Source organism: Mesoplodon mirus (genome assembly GCF_964341445.2).
Source record: "Mesoplodon mirus genome assembly, chromosome: 7".
NCBI lineage: Eukaryota > Metazoa > Chordata > Mammalia > Artiodactyla > Ziphiidae > Mesoplodon > Mesoplodon mirus.
This window is the reverse complement of record NC_138983.1, coordinates 116,966,965-116,980,142: the sequence shown is the minus strand read 5'-3', so window position 1 is coordinate 116,980,142 and position 13,178 is coordinate 116,966,965. Positions and strand designations below refer to the sequence as shown.

At 37.7% G+C, this 13,178-nt stretch overlaps 1 protein-coding gene across 2 annotated transcripts in view; it reads right to left on the bottom strand.

Moving 5' to 3' along the window:
• ATM (ATM serine/threonine kinase) overlaps positions 1 to 13,178 on the bottom strand; it is a 141,566-nt gene that overhangs the window by 74,177 nt on the left and 54,211 nt on the right. For both annotated transcript variants that reach the window (XM_082629283.1, XM_082629284.1), the window contains exons 28-30: positions 12,866 to 12,981; positions 11,783 to 11,909; positions 11,067 to 11,266 (exon numbers count right to left, since the gene is read on the bottom strand). In XM_082629283.1, coding sequence (XP_082485409.1) covers positions 11,067 to 11,266; positions 11,783 to 11,909; positions 12,866 to 12,981 — 443 coding nt within the window. The remainder of the gene's footprint in view (positions 1 to 11,066; positions 11,267 to 11,782; positions 11,910 to 12,865; positions 12,982 to 13,178) is intronic.

Genomic DNA, 13,178 nt, shown 5'->3' with positions numbered 1-13,178 from the left:
AAAAAATCACAAGGCATTCAAAGAAATAGGAAAGTATGGACCCTTCACAGGAATAAAATATATTGACTAAAACAGTTCCCAAGGAAGGTCAGACTGGAATTATTAGACAAAGACATTGTCAAACAACTGTCTTAAACATGCTAAAAGAGCTTAAAGACAAATGAAAATGAAGATACAGCATACCAAAACTAGTGGGATTCAGCAAGGGCAGTGCTGAGAGGAAACTATGTTACAGTAAACAGCTACATTAAAAAAGGAGAAAGACTCGAAGAACACTACAAACACTTAAGAATTAACACCTCAAACTCTTCCAGAAAAGGGAACAGGAGGGAACACTTCTTAACTCATTTTATGAGGCCAGCATTTCTCTGATACAAAAGATAAAGTGACCAGAGGAAAATTATAATCTCTAATACTCTTATGAATATATATATATATGCAAAGCTCCTCAACAAAATACTACTAAACTGAATCTAACAGCACATTAAAAGGATACATATCAGGGCAGGAGTCAAGATGGCAGTGTGGGAAGACATGGAGTTAGTGTCTCCCCACAACTAGGGTGCCTGCTGGCTGCTGCTGGGGGACTCTGACCCCCAAGGAGACAAGAGGAACCCCAGAGTGAACCGGTAGAACGTAGGGGGACCGAGGCGGGGAGGAGAAGTGGAGGCCAGACAAGATCGGCGCCCCTGAGGCTGGGGAGATCAGGAGAGGCAGGTGGGAGGGACTCTCTGAGAAGAGCAAGCGAGGAGCATAGGGCAACTGCCTGGCCCACTCGGGCTGGGGGGCCTGCTGAGCTCCCAAGCTGGTTCCCCCCCTCCAAAGCCCAACCAGGCCACATGGGTCCTGGAGGCATAGGAGGGAGGCCGGGGAGATCAGGAGTGGCAGGTGGGAGGGGCCCTTGGGAAGGAGAGGGAGAGGAGTGGTGGGCAATGGACTTCTCACTCGGGCATGAGGAGGCTCCTGAGCTCCCTGGCCAGTCCCCTGCCCTACAAGGCCCCCCCTTCACACCCCTGCCCGGCTGCATTGGTCCTGTGGGCATAGGAGGGAGGCCAGGGAGACCAGGAGACACAGGTGGGAGGGGCCCTCCCAGACCCCAGACCAGAGGAGCAGGAGAGGAGAGGAGGGTGTTTGCCCCACCTACTCAGGCCCAGGAAGGCTGCTGGGCTCCCAGATAAGGTCCCCTGCCCTCTGAGACAAGGGGTGGGGGGCACGCCTGGGGCCCTTCAGTTCCTTGGGCCTAAGCCCCACCCCCCACAGCCCCCAGGGCCTTTTCCAGCCCTGTGGGTCCTGAGTATTGGCCCCGCCCACCACCCAAACCTCCCCCTTGCTTAGGGCCCACACTACACAGCCAATGCCTTCCCCCTCCCACCCTCCGCCGTTCTTTTTTTTTTTTTCCTTTTCCCTCCTCTTTTTTACTGTGGTGGTACTGATGTACCTTCTGGTGGTTGATTCATCTATATTTTTATTTTTACATTCTTTCTAACATATGTGTTACTTTCCTAGTCTAATTTTATTTTTTACTTTGTTATTGCTCTTTTTTTTCTTGCCACCTCACGGGGCTTGTGGGATCTTGATTGGTGAGCCCGGGGTCGGGCAGAAGCTCCTGTGGTGGGGTTCCAAGTCTGAACCACTGGACTAACAGAGAACCTCAGACCCAGAGAATATTCATTGGAGTGAGGTCTCACAGAGCTCCTCATCTCAGCACCAAGACTCAGCTCTACCCAACAGCCTACAAACTCAAGTGTTAGAAGCCTCAGGCCAAACAACCAGTAAAAGAGGAACATAGTCCCACTCATTAAAAAAAAAAAAAAATTAGATGGCAAAAAAAATACGTCACAGATGAAGGAACAAAGTAAAAACCTACAAGACCAAATAAATGAAGAGGAAATAGGCAATCTACCTGAAAAAGAATTCAGAGTAATGATAGCAAAGATGATCAAGAATCTCGGAAACAGAATGGAAGTGCAGAATGAGAAAATACAAGAAGTGTATAACAAAGATCTAGAAGAACTAAAGAACAAACAGAGATGAACAACACAATAACTAAAATGAAAAAAATACAAGAAGGAATCAGTAGCAGAATAACAGAGGCAGAAGAAAGAATAAGTGAGCTGGAAGACAAAATGGTGGAAATAACTGCCGAGGAGCAGAATAAAGAAAAAGGAATAAAAAGAATTGAAGACAAACTCAGAGACCTCTGGGACAACAATAAACACACCAACATTCGAATTATAGGGGTCTCAGAAGAATAAGAGAAAAAGAAAGGGTCTGAGAAAATATTTGAAGAGAACATAGTTGAAAACTTCCATAACATGGGAAAGGAAAGCCACCCAAGTCCAGGAAGCACGGAGAGTCCCATGCAGGATAACCTCCAGGAAAAACACACCAACACATAAATTAATCAAACTAACAAAAATTAAATTCAAAGAAAAAATATTAAAAGCAGCAAGGGAAAAACAAAAAATAACATACCATAAGATTATCCGCTGATTTTTCAGCAGAAACTCTGCAGACCAAAAGAGAGTGGCAGGATGTAACTAAAGTGATGAAAGAGAAAAACCTACAACCAAGATTACTCTACCTGACAAGGATCTCATTCAGATTCAATGGAGAAGAAAAAGCTTTTCAGACAAGCAAAAGCTAAGAAAATTCAGCATCACCAAACCAGCTTTACAACAAACGCTAAAGAAACTTCTCTAAGTGGGAAACACAAGAGAAGAAAAAGACCCACAAAAACAAACCCACAACAATTAAGAAAATGGTAATAGGAACATACATATCAATAATAATCTTGAATGTAAATGGATTAAAAAGCCCCAACCAAAAGACACAGACTGGCTGAATGGATACAAAAACCAGACCCATATATATGCTGTCTACAAGAGACACACTTCAGACCTTGGGACCATACAGACTAAAAGTGAAGGGATGGAAAAAGATATTCCATGCAAATGGAAATCAAAAGAAAGCTGGAGTAGCAATACTCGTATCACATAAAATAGACTTTAAGATAAAGACTGTTACAAGAGATAAGGAGGGACACTACATAATGATCAAAGGATCAATCCAAGAAGAAGATATAACAATTATAAACGTTTATGCACCCAACATAGGAGCACCTCTATACATAAGGCAAATGCTAACAACCATGAAAGGAGAAATTGACAGTAACACAATAATAGTAGGGGACTTTAACACCCTACTTACGCCAATGGACAGATCATCCAAACAGAAAATAAATAAGGAAAAGCAAGCTTTAAATGACACAATATACCAGACAGATCTACTTGATATTTACAGAATATTCCATCCAAAGGTGGCAGAATACACCTTCTTCTCAAGTGCACACGGAACATCCTCCAGGATACATCACATCTTGGGTCACAAATCAAGCCTCAGAAAATTTAAGAAAACTGAAATCATATCAGGCATCTTTTCTAACCACAACACTATGAGACTGGAAATCAATTACAGGAAAAAAACTGTAAAAAAACAAAACTACATGGAGGTTAAAAAGTGCGCTACTAAGGGCTTCCCTGGTGGCGCAGTGGTTGAGAGTCCGCCTGCCAATGCAGGGGACACGGGTTCGTGCCCCGGTCCGGGAAGATCCCACGTGCCACGGAGCGGCTGGGCCCGTGAGCCATGGCCGCTGAGCCTGCGCATCCGGAGCCTGTGCTCCGCAACGGGAGAGGCCACAACAGTGAGAGGCCCACGTACCACAAAAAAAAAAAAAAAAAAAAAAAAAAGTGCACTACTAAATAACCAAGAGATCACTGAAGAAATCAAAGAAGAAATAAATACACAGAAACAAACGACAATAAAAACACGACGACCCAAAACCTATGGGACGCAGCAAGAGCAGTTCTAAGAGGGAAGTTTATAGCAATTCAATCTCACCTCAAGAAACAAGAAAAATCTCAAATAAACTATCTAACCCTAGCACTTAAAACAACTAGAGAAAGAAGAACGAAGAAAATGCAAAGTCAGTAGAAGGAAGGAAATCATAAACATCAGAGCAGAAACAAATGAAATGGAAACGAAAAAAACAACAGCAAAGATCAATAAAACTAAAAGCTGGTTCTTTGAGAAGATAAACAAAATTGATAAACCCTTAGCCAGACTCATCAGGAGAAAAAGGGAGAGGACGCAAATCAATAAAATTAGAAGTGAAAAAGGAGAAATCACAACTGACACTGCAGAAATACAAAGGATTATAAGAGACTACTACCAACAACTGTATGCTAATAAAATGGACAACCATGAAGAAATGGACAAATTCTTGGAAAGGTACAATTCTCCAAGACTGATCAAGAAAGAATTAGAAAATATAAACAGACCTGTCATGAGTAATGAAATTGAAACCGTACTTAAAAATCTTCCAACAAACAAAAGTTCAGGACCAGATGGCTTCAGAGGCAAATTCTATCAAACATTCAGAGAAGAGCTAACACCAATACTTCTCAAACTCTTCCAAAAAAATTGCACAGGGAGAAACACTCCCAAACTCATTCTGCGAAGCCACCATCACCCTGATACCAAAACCAGACAAAGATATCACAAAAAAGGAAAATTACAGACCAATACCATTGATGGACATAGATGCAAAAAATCCTGAACAAAACACTAGCAAACACAATCCAACAGCACATTAAAAGGATCATACACTATGATCAAGTGGGATTTATCCCAGGGATGCAAGGATTCTTCCATATATACAAATCAAACAATGTGATACACCACATTAACAAATTAAGGAATAAAAACCACGTGATCATCTCAATAGATGCAGAAAAAGCTTTTGACAAAATTCAACACCCATTTATGATAAAAACTCTCCAGAATATGGGCATAGAGGGAACCTACCTCAACAAAATAAGGCTATATATGGCAAACCTACAGCAAGCATCATACTCAATGGTGAAAAACTGAAAGCATTTCCACTAGGATCAGGAAGAAGACAAGGACGTCCACTCTCGCCACTCTTATTCAACATTGTTTTGGAAGTCCTAGCCACAGGAATCAGAGAAGAAAAAGAAATAAAAGGAATACAAATTGGAAAAGAAGAAGTAAAACTGTCACTATTTGCCAATGACATGATACCATACATAGAAAATCTTAAAGATGCCACCAGAAAACTACTAGAACTAATCAATGAATTTGGTAAGGCTGCAGGATAAAAATTAATGCACAGAAATCTCTGTCATTCTTATACACCAACAATGAAAAATCAGAAAGAGAAATTAAGGAAACGCTTCCATTTACCACTGCAACAAAAAGAGTAAAATACCTAGGAGTAAACCTGCCTAAAGAGGCAAAAGACTTGTACTCAGAAAACTATAAAATACTGATGAAAGAAATCAAAGACAACATAAACAGATGGAGAAATATACCATGTTCTTGGACTGGAAGAATCAACATTGTGAAAATGACTACACTAACCAAAGCAACCTACAGATTCAACGCAATCCCTATCAAACTACCAATGGCATTTGTCACAGAATTAGAACAAAAAATCTTACAATTAGTATGGAAACAGAAAGGACCCTGAATAGCCAAAGCCATATTGAGAAAGAAAAACAGAGTTGGAGGAATCAGGCTCCCGGACTTCAAACTATATCACAAAACTATAATAATTAAGACAGTATGGTATTGGCACAAAAACAGAAATATAGATCAATGGTACAGGATAGAATGCCCAGAGATAAAGCTACGCACATATGGGCACCTAATTTATGACAAAGGAGGCAAGAACATACAATGGAGAAAAGACAGCCTCTTCAATAAGTGGTGCTGGGAAAACTGGACAGCTACATTAAAAGAATGAAATTAGAACACTGCTTAATACCATACACAAAAATAAACTCCTAATGGATTAAAGACTTAAATGTAAGACCAGACACTATAAAACTCTTAGAGGAAAACACAGGAAAAACACTCTTTGACATAAACCACAGCAACATCTTTATGGACCCACCTCCTAGAGTAACAGAAATAAAAACAAAAATAAACAAATGGGACTGAATTAAACTTGAAATGAAACAACAGACAAAGAATTATACTCCAAAATATACAAACAGCTCATGGAGCTCAATATCAAAAAAAAAGAAACAATCCAGTTAAAAAATGGACGGAAGGCCTAAATAGACATTTCACCAAGGAAGACATACAGATGGCCAAGACGCACATGAAAAGATGCTCAACATCACTAATTATTGGAGAAATGCAAATCAAAACTACAATGTGGTATCACCTCATGCTGGTCAGAATGGGCATGATCAAAAAAGCTAGAAACAATAAATGCTGGAAAGGGTGTGATGAAAAGGGAACCCTCCTGCAAAGTTGGTGGGAATGTAAATTGATACAACCACTATGGAAAACAGTATGGAGGTTCCTTAAAAAACTAAAAATAGAACTACCATATGACCCAGCAATCCCACTACTGGGCATATACCCTGAGAAAACCATAATTCAAAAAGAGACATGCACCACAATGTTCACTGCAGCACTATCTAGTAGCCACCAATAGCCAGGACATGGAACTAACCTAAATGTCCATCGACAGATGAATGGATAAAGAAGATGTGGCACATATATACAATGTGCACAAACTCAGCCATAAAAAGAAACAAAATTGGGCTTCCCTGGTGGCTCAGTGGTTGGGAGTCCGCCTGCCGATGCAGGGGACACGGGTTCGTGCCCCAGTCCAGGAGGATCCCACATGCTGCGGAGCAGCTGGGCCCGTAAGCCATGGCTGCTGAGCCTGCGCATCCGGAGCCTGTGCTCCACAACGGGAGAGGCCGCAGAGGTGAGAGGCCCGCGTACCGCAAAAAAAAGAAAAGAAATGAAATTGAGCTATTTGCAGTGAGGTGGATGGACCTAGAGTCTGTCATACAGAGTGAAGTAAGTCAGAAAGAGAAAAACAAATACTATATGCTAACGCATATATATGGAATCTAAAAAACAAACAAAAAAATGGTACTCATGACCTAGTTGCAGAGCAGGAATAAAGAGGTAGACATAGAAAATCGACTTGAGGACATGGGGTGGGAGGGCAAAACTGGGGCAAAGTGAGAGTAGCATTGCATATATACACGACCAAATGTAAAATAATTGGCTGGCGGGAAGCAGCAGCATAGTACAGGGAGATCAGCTCAGTGCTTTCGATAACCTAGAAGGGTGGGATAGGGAGGATGGAAGGGAAGCTCAAGAGGAAGGGGATATGGAGACATGTGTATGCATATAGCTGATTCTCTTTGTCGTGCAACAGAAACTAACATGGGGGCTTCCCTGGTGGCGCAGTGGTTGAGAATCCGCTTGCTAATGCAAGGGACATGGGTTGGAACCATGGTCCGGGAAGATCTCACATGCCATGGAGCAACTAAGTTCAAGTGCCACAACTACTGGGCCTGCACTCTGGAGCCCACAAGCCACAACTACTGAAGCCCATGTGCCTAGAGCCACAGGCTCTGCAACAATAGAAGCCACCATAATGAGAAGCCCGCACACCGCAACAAAGAGTAGTCCCTGCTCGCCACAACTAGAGAAAAGCCCACATGCGGCAACAAAGACCCAACACAGCCAGAAATAAATTAATAAATAAATTTATATAAAAAAAGAAAGAAACTAAAACAGTATTGTGAAGCAATTATACTCCAATAAAGATCTATTAAAAAAAAAAAGGCTATACATTATGAGCAAGTGGGATTTATCCCAGGAATGTAAGAGTGGATCAGTATAGGAAAGTCAATCCATGTAATATACCACATTGATAGAATGAAAGAATACAACACATGACCATCTCAAGAAACAGAAAAGGCATTTGACAAAACCTAACATCCTTTCGTGAGAAAAACACTCAGAAAAACATCAGAATAGACAGAAACTTTCTCAACAAAATAATGGTAATCTATGAAAACCCAAAGCTAACAACATAATCAATGTCGAAAAACTGAAAGCTTTCTCACTAAGATCAGGAATAAGACAAGGATGCCCAGTTTCACCACTGATACCCAACACTGTACTGAACTTCCAGCCAGAGCAATGAAAAAAGAAAAAGAAATAAAGGGCATCCAAATCAGAAAGGAAGAAGTAAAACTATATCCAGATGACATGATTCTATATACACAGAAACTCTCAAAAGAATCCACAATAAATCTACTAGAAGTAACAAACAAATTTAGCAAAGTTACAAGTCACAAAATCAACGTACAAAATTATTTGTGTTTCTATACAATAGCAGTTGACAATCTAAAATGGAAATTGATTAAAAAACTCCATTTACAATAGCATCTAAAAGAATTAAATACCTGGGAATAAACCTAACCAAGGATGTGAAAGCCCTGTGCACTGAAAACTATATAGCATGGATGAAAGAGATTAAATAAGTTCAACTAAATGGAAAGACATCCTATGTTCATGGATTGGAAGACAAATTGTTGAGATGTTAATACTATCTAAATAGTCACATATTCAATGCAATCTCCATCTAAATTCCAACAGACTTTTTTACATAAACTCACATGGAATTGCAAGGGACCCCAAACTACCAAAACAATCTTGAAAAAGAAGAACACTGGATGACTCACACTTCCTGATTTCAAAAGTTACTATAAAGCTATAGTAATCAACACAGCATGGTATGGCACAAGTAAAGACCAATGGAATAGAACTGAGAATCCAGAAATAAACCCATACATCAATGGCTAACTGATAATTTTGACAAGGATGCCAAGTCCCTTCAAAGGGGAAAGAACATTCTCTTTAACAACATGCTGGAACAATTAGATTTCTACATGCGAAAGAATGACATTGAACCCCTAACTCACACCACATATAAAAATTAAAATGAATAAACAACCTAAATATAAGAGCTAAAAGCATAAAACTCTTAGAATAAACTCTAAGGGTAAATCTTTGTGACCTTAGATTTGACAATGAATTCTTACATATAATATCAAAACCGTGTGAAACAAACAAAAAAAAACCAAACAAGATAAATCAGACTTTATCAAAATTAAAAAGATCTGCACATCAAAAGACATTATCAGGAAAGTGAAAATTTTATAGGATGGGAGAAACTACTTTCAAATCATATATGAATTCAATATCCAGAATATATTTGCAAATCATATATTAAGAGTTCAACACCAAGAATATATAAAGAACTCCTACAGCTCAACAAAGACAATCCAATTTTAAAAAATTGGCAAAGGACTTAAATAGACATTTCTCCAAAGAAGATATACAAATGGTCACTAAGCTCATGAAAAGATGTTCAACATCATTAGTCAGTAGGAAAATGTAAAATCAAAACCCCAATGAGATACCACTTCATACCCATGAAACAACCCAAGTGTTCATCAACAGATGAATGGATAAACAAAATGTGGTATATATATCCAATGGAATATTACTTAGCGATAAAAAAGTATGATGCTGGATGAACCCTGAAGACATGCTAAGTGAAACAAGCCAGACAGAATGGAAAAATAAATTATGATTCTACTTATATGAAATATCTATAACAGGCAAATTCATAGAGACAGGAAGTATATTAGAGGTTATCAGGGGCTTACAGGGAAGTGGTAATGTGGAATTATTGCTTAATGGGTACAGAGGTTCTATTTGAGGTAATGAAAAAGTTTTGGAACAGTGGCGATGGAAACATGAAACTGTGAACGTAATTAATATCACTGAATTGGACACTTAATAAAATGGTTAAAAATGACAAATTTTATGTTATATATTTTACCAAAATAATAAAACCTAAAAAAAAATTAGTGATGGAAAAAGACTGAATGACTATACAAACACGTGATTAAATTAAAATAAAAATTATAAAATATTTTTAAAAAGCCAAAAAAGAAAAATGTGAGAAAACAAAATGGAAATAGGTATCTTCATGTGCTTTGAAGTACTTAAATTTATTTGATGGCAATGTTATCTACTAATAAGAAAACAAATAATAGAAACATCATTAAAGTCAATGGAAAGGAATAGAGATGCTAAAAAGAACATACATCCCAAAAGCTATAGTAACTGTGATGCTGTGATTTATAATAAGAAATATATATTTGGTCCCCATTTCTGGCACAGAGTTCCTAAAACTCTTGGAATTTCCTGTGACGAGAATAAAGGAGTCTTTTTTTATGTTAATGAGTAAATTTGGGGAAGCACCTAAGAATGGGGGCTGGTTACCAGGAGAACCAACCCTGTGATTAGAGGGTTGGAACTTCCAGTCCCACCTCTCTGACCTCCAAGAAGGGCATAGGGAGATGGAAGCTGATTCAGTCACCAATGACTGTGATGATTTCATCAGTCATGCCTATTTAATGAGGCTTCCATTAACACCCAAAAGGATGGGGTTTAGGGAGCTTCTGGGTTGGTGAACACTTGCAGGTATGGGGAGAGTGAAATGCCTGGAGAGGGCATGGGAGCTCCATGCCCCTTCCCCATACCTTGCCCTATGCATCTCTTCCATCTGGCTGTTCCTGAGTTATTTCTTTTTGTAATAAACTGGCAATCTAGTGAGTAAACAGGTTTCTTGAGTTCTGTGAGCCACTCTAGCAAATTAATCAAACCTAAGAAAGGGGTCACTGGAATCTATAGCCAGTGATAACCTGGGCTTTCAAATGGCGTCTGATGAGATTGGAAAGGACAATCTTGCAGAACTTGGGCTCTTAATCTGTGGGATCTAACACTGTCTATGGGTAGGTATCAGCTGATGTCTAGATAATTCCCTGGATGTGTACAGGGAACCCCTCTTCGTCCCCTACCACACACACTGGAAGTAATGACCAGAACTGCTGTGGTAATATATATATTTATGGCCATCTAAAATTAGAATATTTAAAATGTTGAAGACCCTTAATACTTAAAGATTTCTAGAGTTGGAGAAGTAGTGATGCACTTTGTAAAATATAATAGGTAGATATAATATATATTAAAAAGGCAAAATTCAGAAAACAATACTCTGGCTTCTACCTTGTAGAAGCATATAAATTTTCAATTAAGATAAAAGGGTAGAGAAACTACTTATATATTGGTCTAAATATATTATTTACCTTTGGTTGATATAGTGAATCAAAGTATAAATAACATCTCGAAGAACAAAGGCCCAAGCTCCTCCTAAGCCACTCTTTATATCGTTCATTAATAAACTAACAAACAGGTGATATATTTTAAGAATTCTATGTTTTTTATAAACATTATTTGTTTCAACTGCTTGCTCACATATGGCTAGAAGAATTTTCTGATAGGAATCCTAGAAAATAAAGATACATTTAGTAAAAACTTGCCTAATTACATATACTCAGCCCATAATACATATATTTCTTATTCAAAATACAGAATTCTAAATTATAGAATTTTGTTTTGGGTTTTGATATCAAATGCAAAATATTACATTAAGAAAATCACTATCTTAAACCTAAAAAAACTACTGTCAATTTACTTAGTTTTCAGATAGTAAACAGTAATAGTATATCCTTAAAATATATATTATATAAATATATATATGTATATATATATGTAATGTATTCCCTGAGCCAACATGACTAAAATGTCATGAAATTCAGCCCTCATATGTGACATATTTCAATTAATACTGACAAGTAAAATACCAAGATATAAACTTGTAAATGAGTGTTTTTCTTAATTTATTCAGATAAATTTTCCATTTGTTTACTTTTTTTCCTCTTTAAGATGTACTTATACAGATTTTCTAACTGAAAAAGAAGGAATTCTCCCTTCCGTTATTATACTAGTAATGTATACTTACAGGGCTTTTGGAAAGAATTTCTAAAATGCTTTTAAGCTTGGTTTTGTGGCAATTGCTGATATAGGCAAATGTCGCTTTAATCACATGTGATGGAAAATGAGGTGGATTAGGAGCAGGATCCAAATCCCTAAGAGTTATAGAAAAAAATACAGTCGTCATTTTCAGAAAAAAAATTATCAAGAAAAAACATTTTCTTAATAGACAAGTGAAAATCCAAAAAGAAAATTTAGATTACAGTAACCCCAAATTTTGAAATTACTTTCTACTGAAAACTAGACTTTTAATAAAATCACAAATGACATATCACAGTCTATATACATCAATCAGAATACCTAAATACGTTAACTTTCTAGGACTTAGTCAATTTAAAATAATTTGCTTAAAAAATCTTTTATAAAGTTAATGGCAATTCCACGAATGAGACTTAATATCAATTCACTTCAGTTATGAATTAAAGCTCTATGCTAGTACTATAAACACAATAATATCTTAAGACACAGCAATCAAATACTACATCAAATGAAATTACATATGTAAAAGTATTTTAGTAGATATTATTACTATTTTATACGTTTAGCATTGTAGAGCATATAAAAAAGTTAAGGGCATTTTCAAGTAGCTTACAATGAAGCTGAGAAAATAATTTTAACATTCATATACAACTAAGTGGGTTTCACATCCAAATGAAATTATAGTACAGTAAGGTTCCCCTAGCAAAGGAGCATGATAGAGAAAAGGTGATACAGAAAGCCAAGTCATAGATAAGAAGAGAACAGAGAATAATGTCATGAAGAAGAAAATTTCATGAGACAGGAGATGGCAGAATGCTCAAATATTACAAAAAGATTGAGAAGAAAAAGGTCACTGAATTTGCAAATAAGGTGGTCAATTAAAAGATCAATTACTGTGGAGAGGCTACAGTAGAGCAGATACTTCAATTCAAAGGTAATTATTTTTAAAGAAACAGAATTTAAAAGCAGAGTACATGCCTAACAACTGAAATGGACATTTGAAGGTGTTAACCAATAAACTTCCCAAGGTTCTGAAATTGCAGCTAATTCTCTAAGTTAAAAATACCCATACCCTGAAAAGTCACAGGGGTCAGTGCTTTGGCTGGCACCAGAAGTTGCTGGTTCATGTAACGTCATTAATAACTCCACCACAATCTCTGGTAAATTACTAATGAATAAATGATCAATCTGCAAGGATACAAAATTAAAATATATTTTAGTTTTCATGTCTGTGATCTTTAAGACAGCTTAAGAGGCTCATGTTATTGCCTCATTTCCAAAATTATTCAAAGTGACCAAAGATCTAAGATCTGCAAGACATACAGCTAACTCCACTTTTTTCTGTTATACAGCCGACCTACAGACTGAAAGGAAAATAGGGAAAT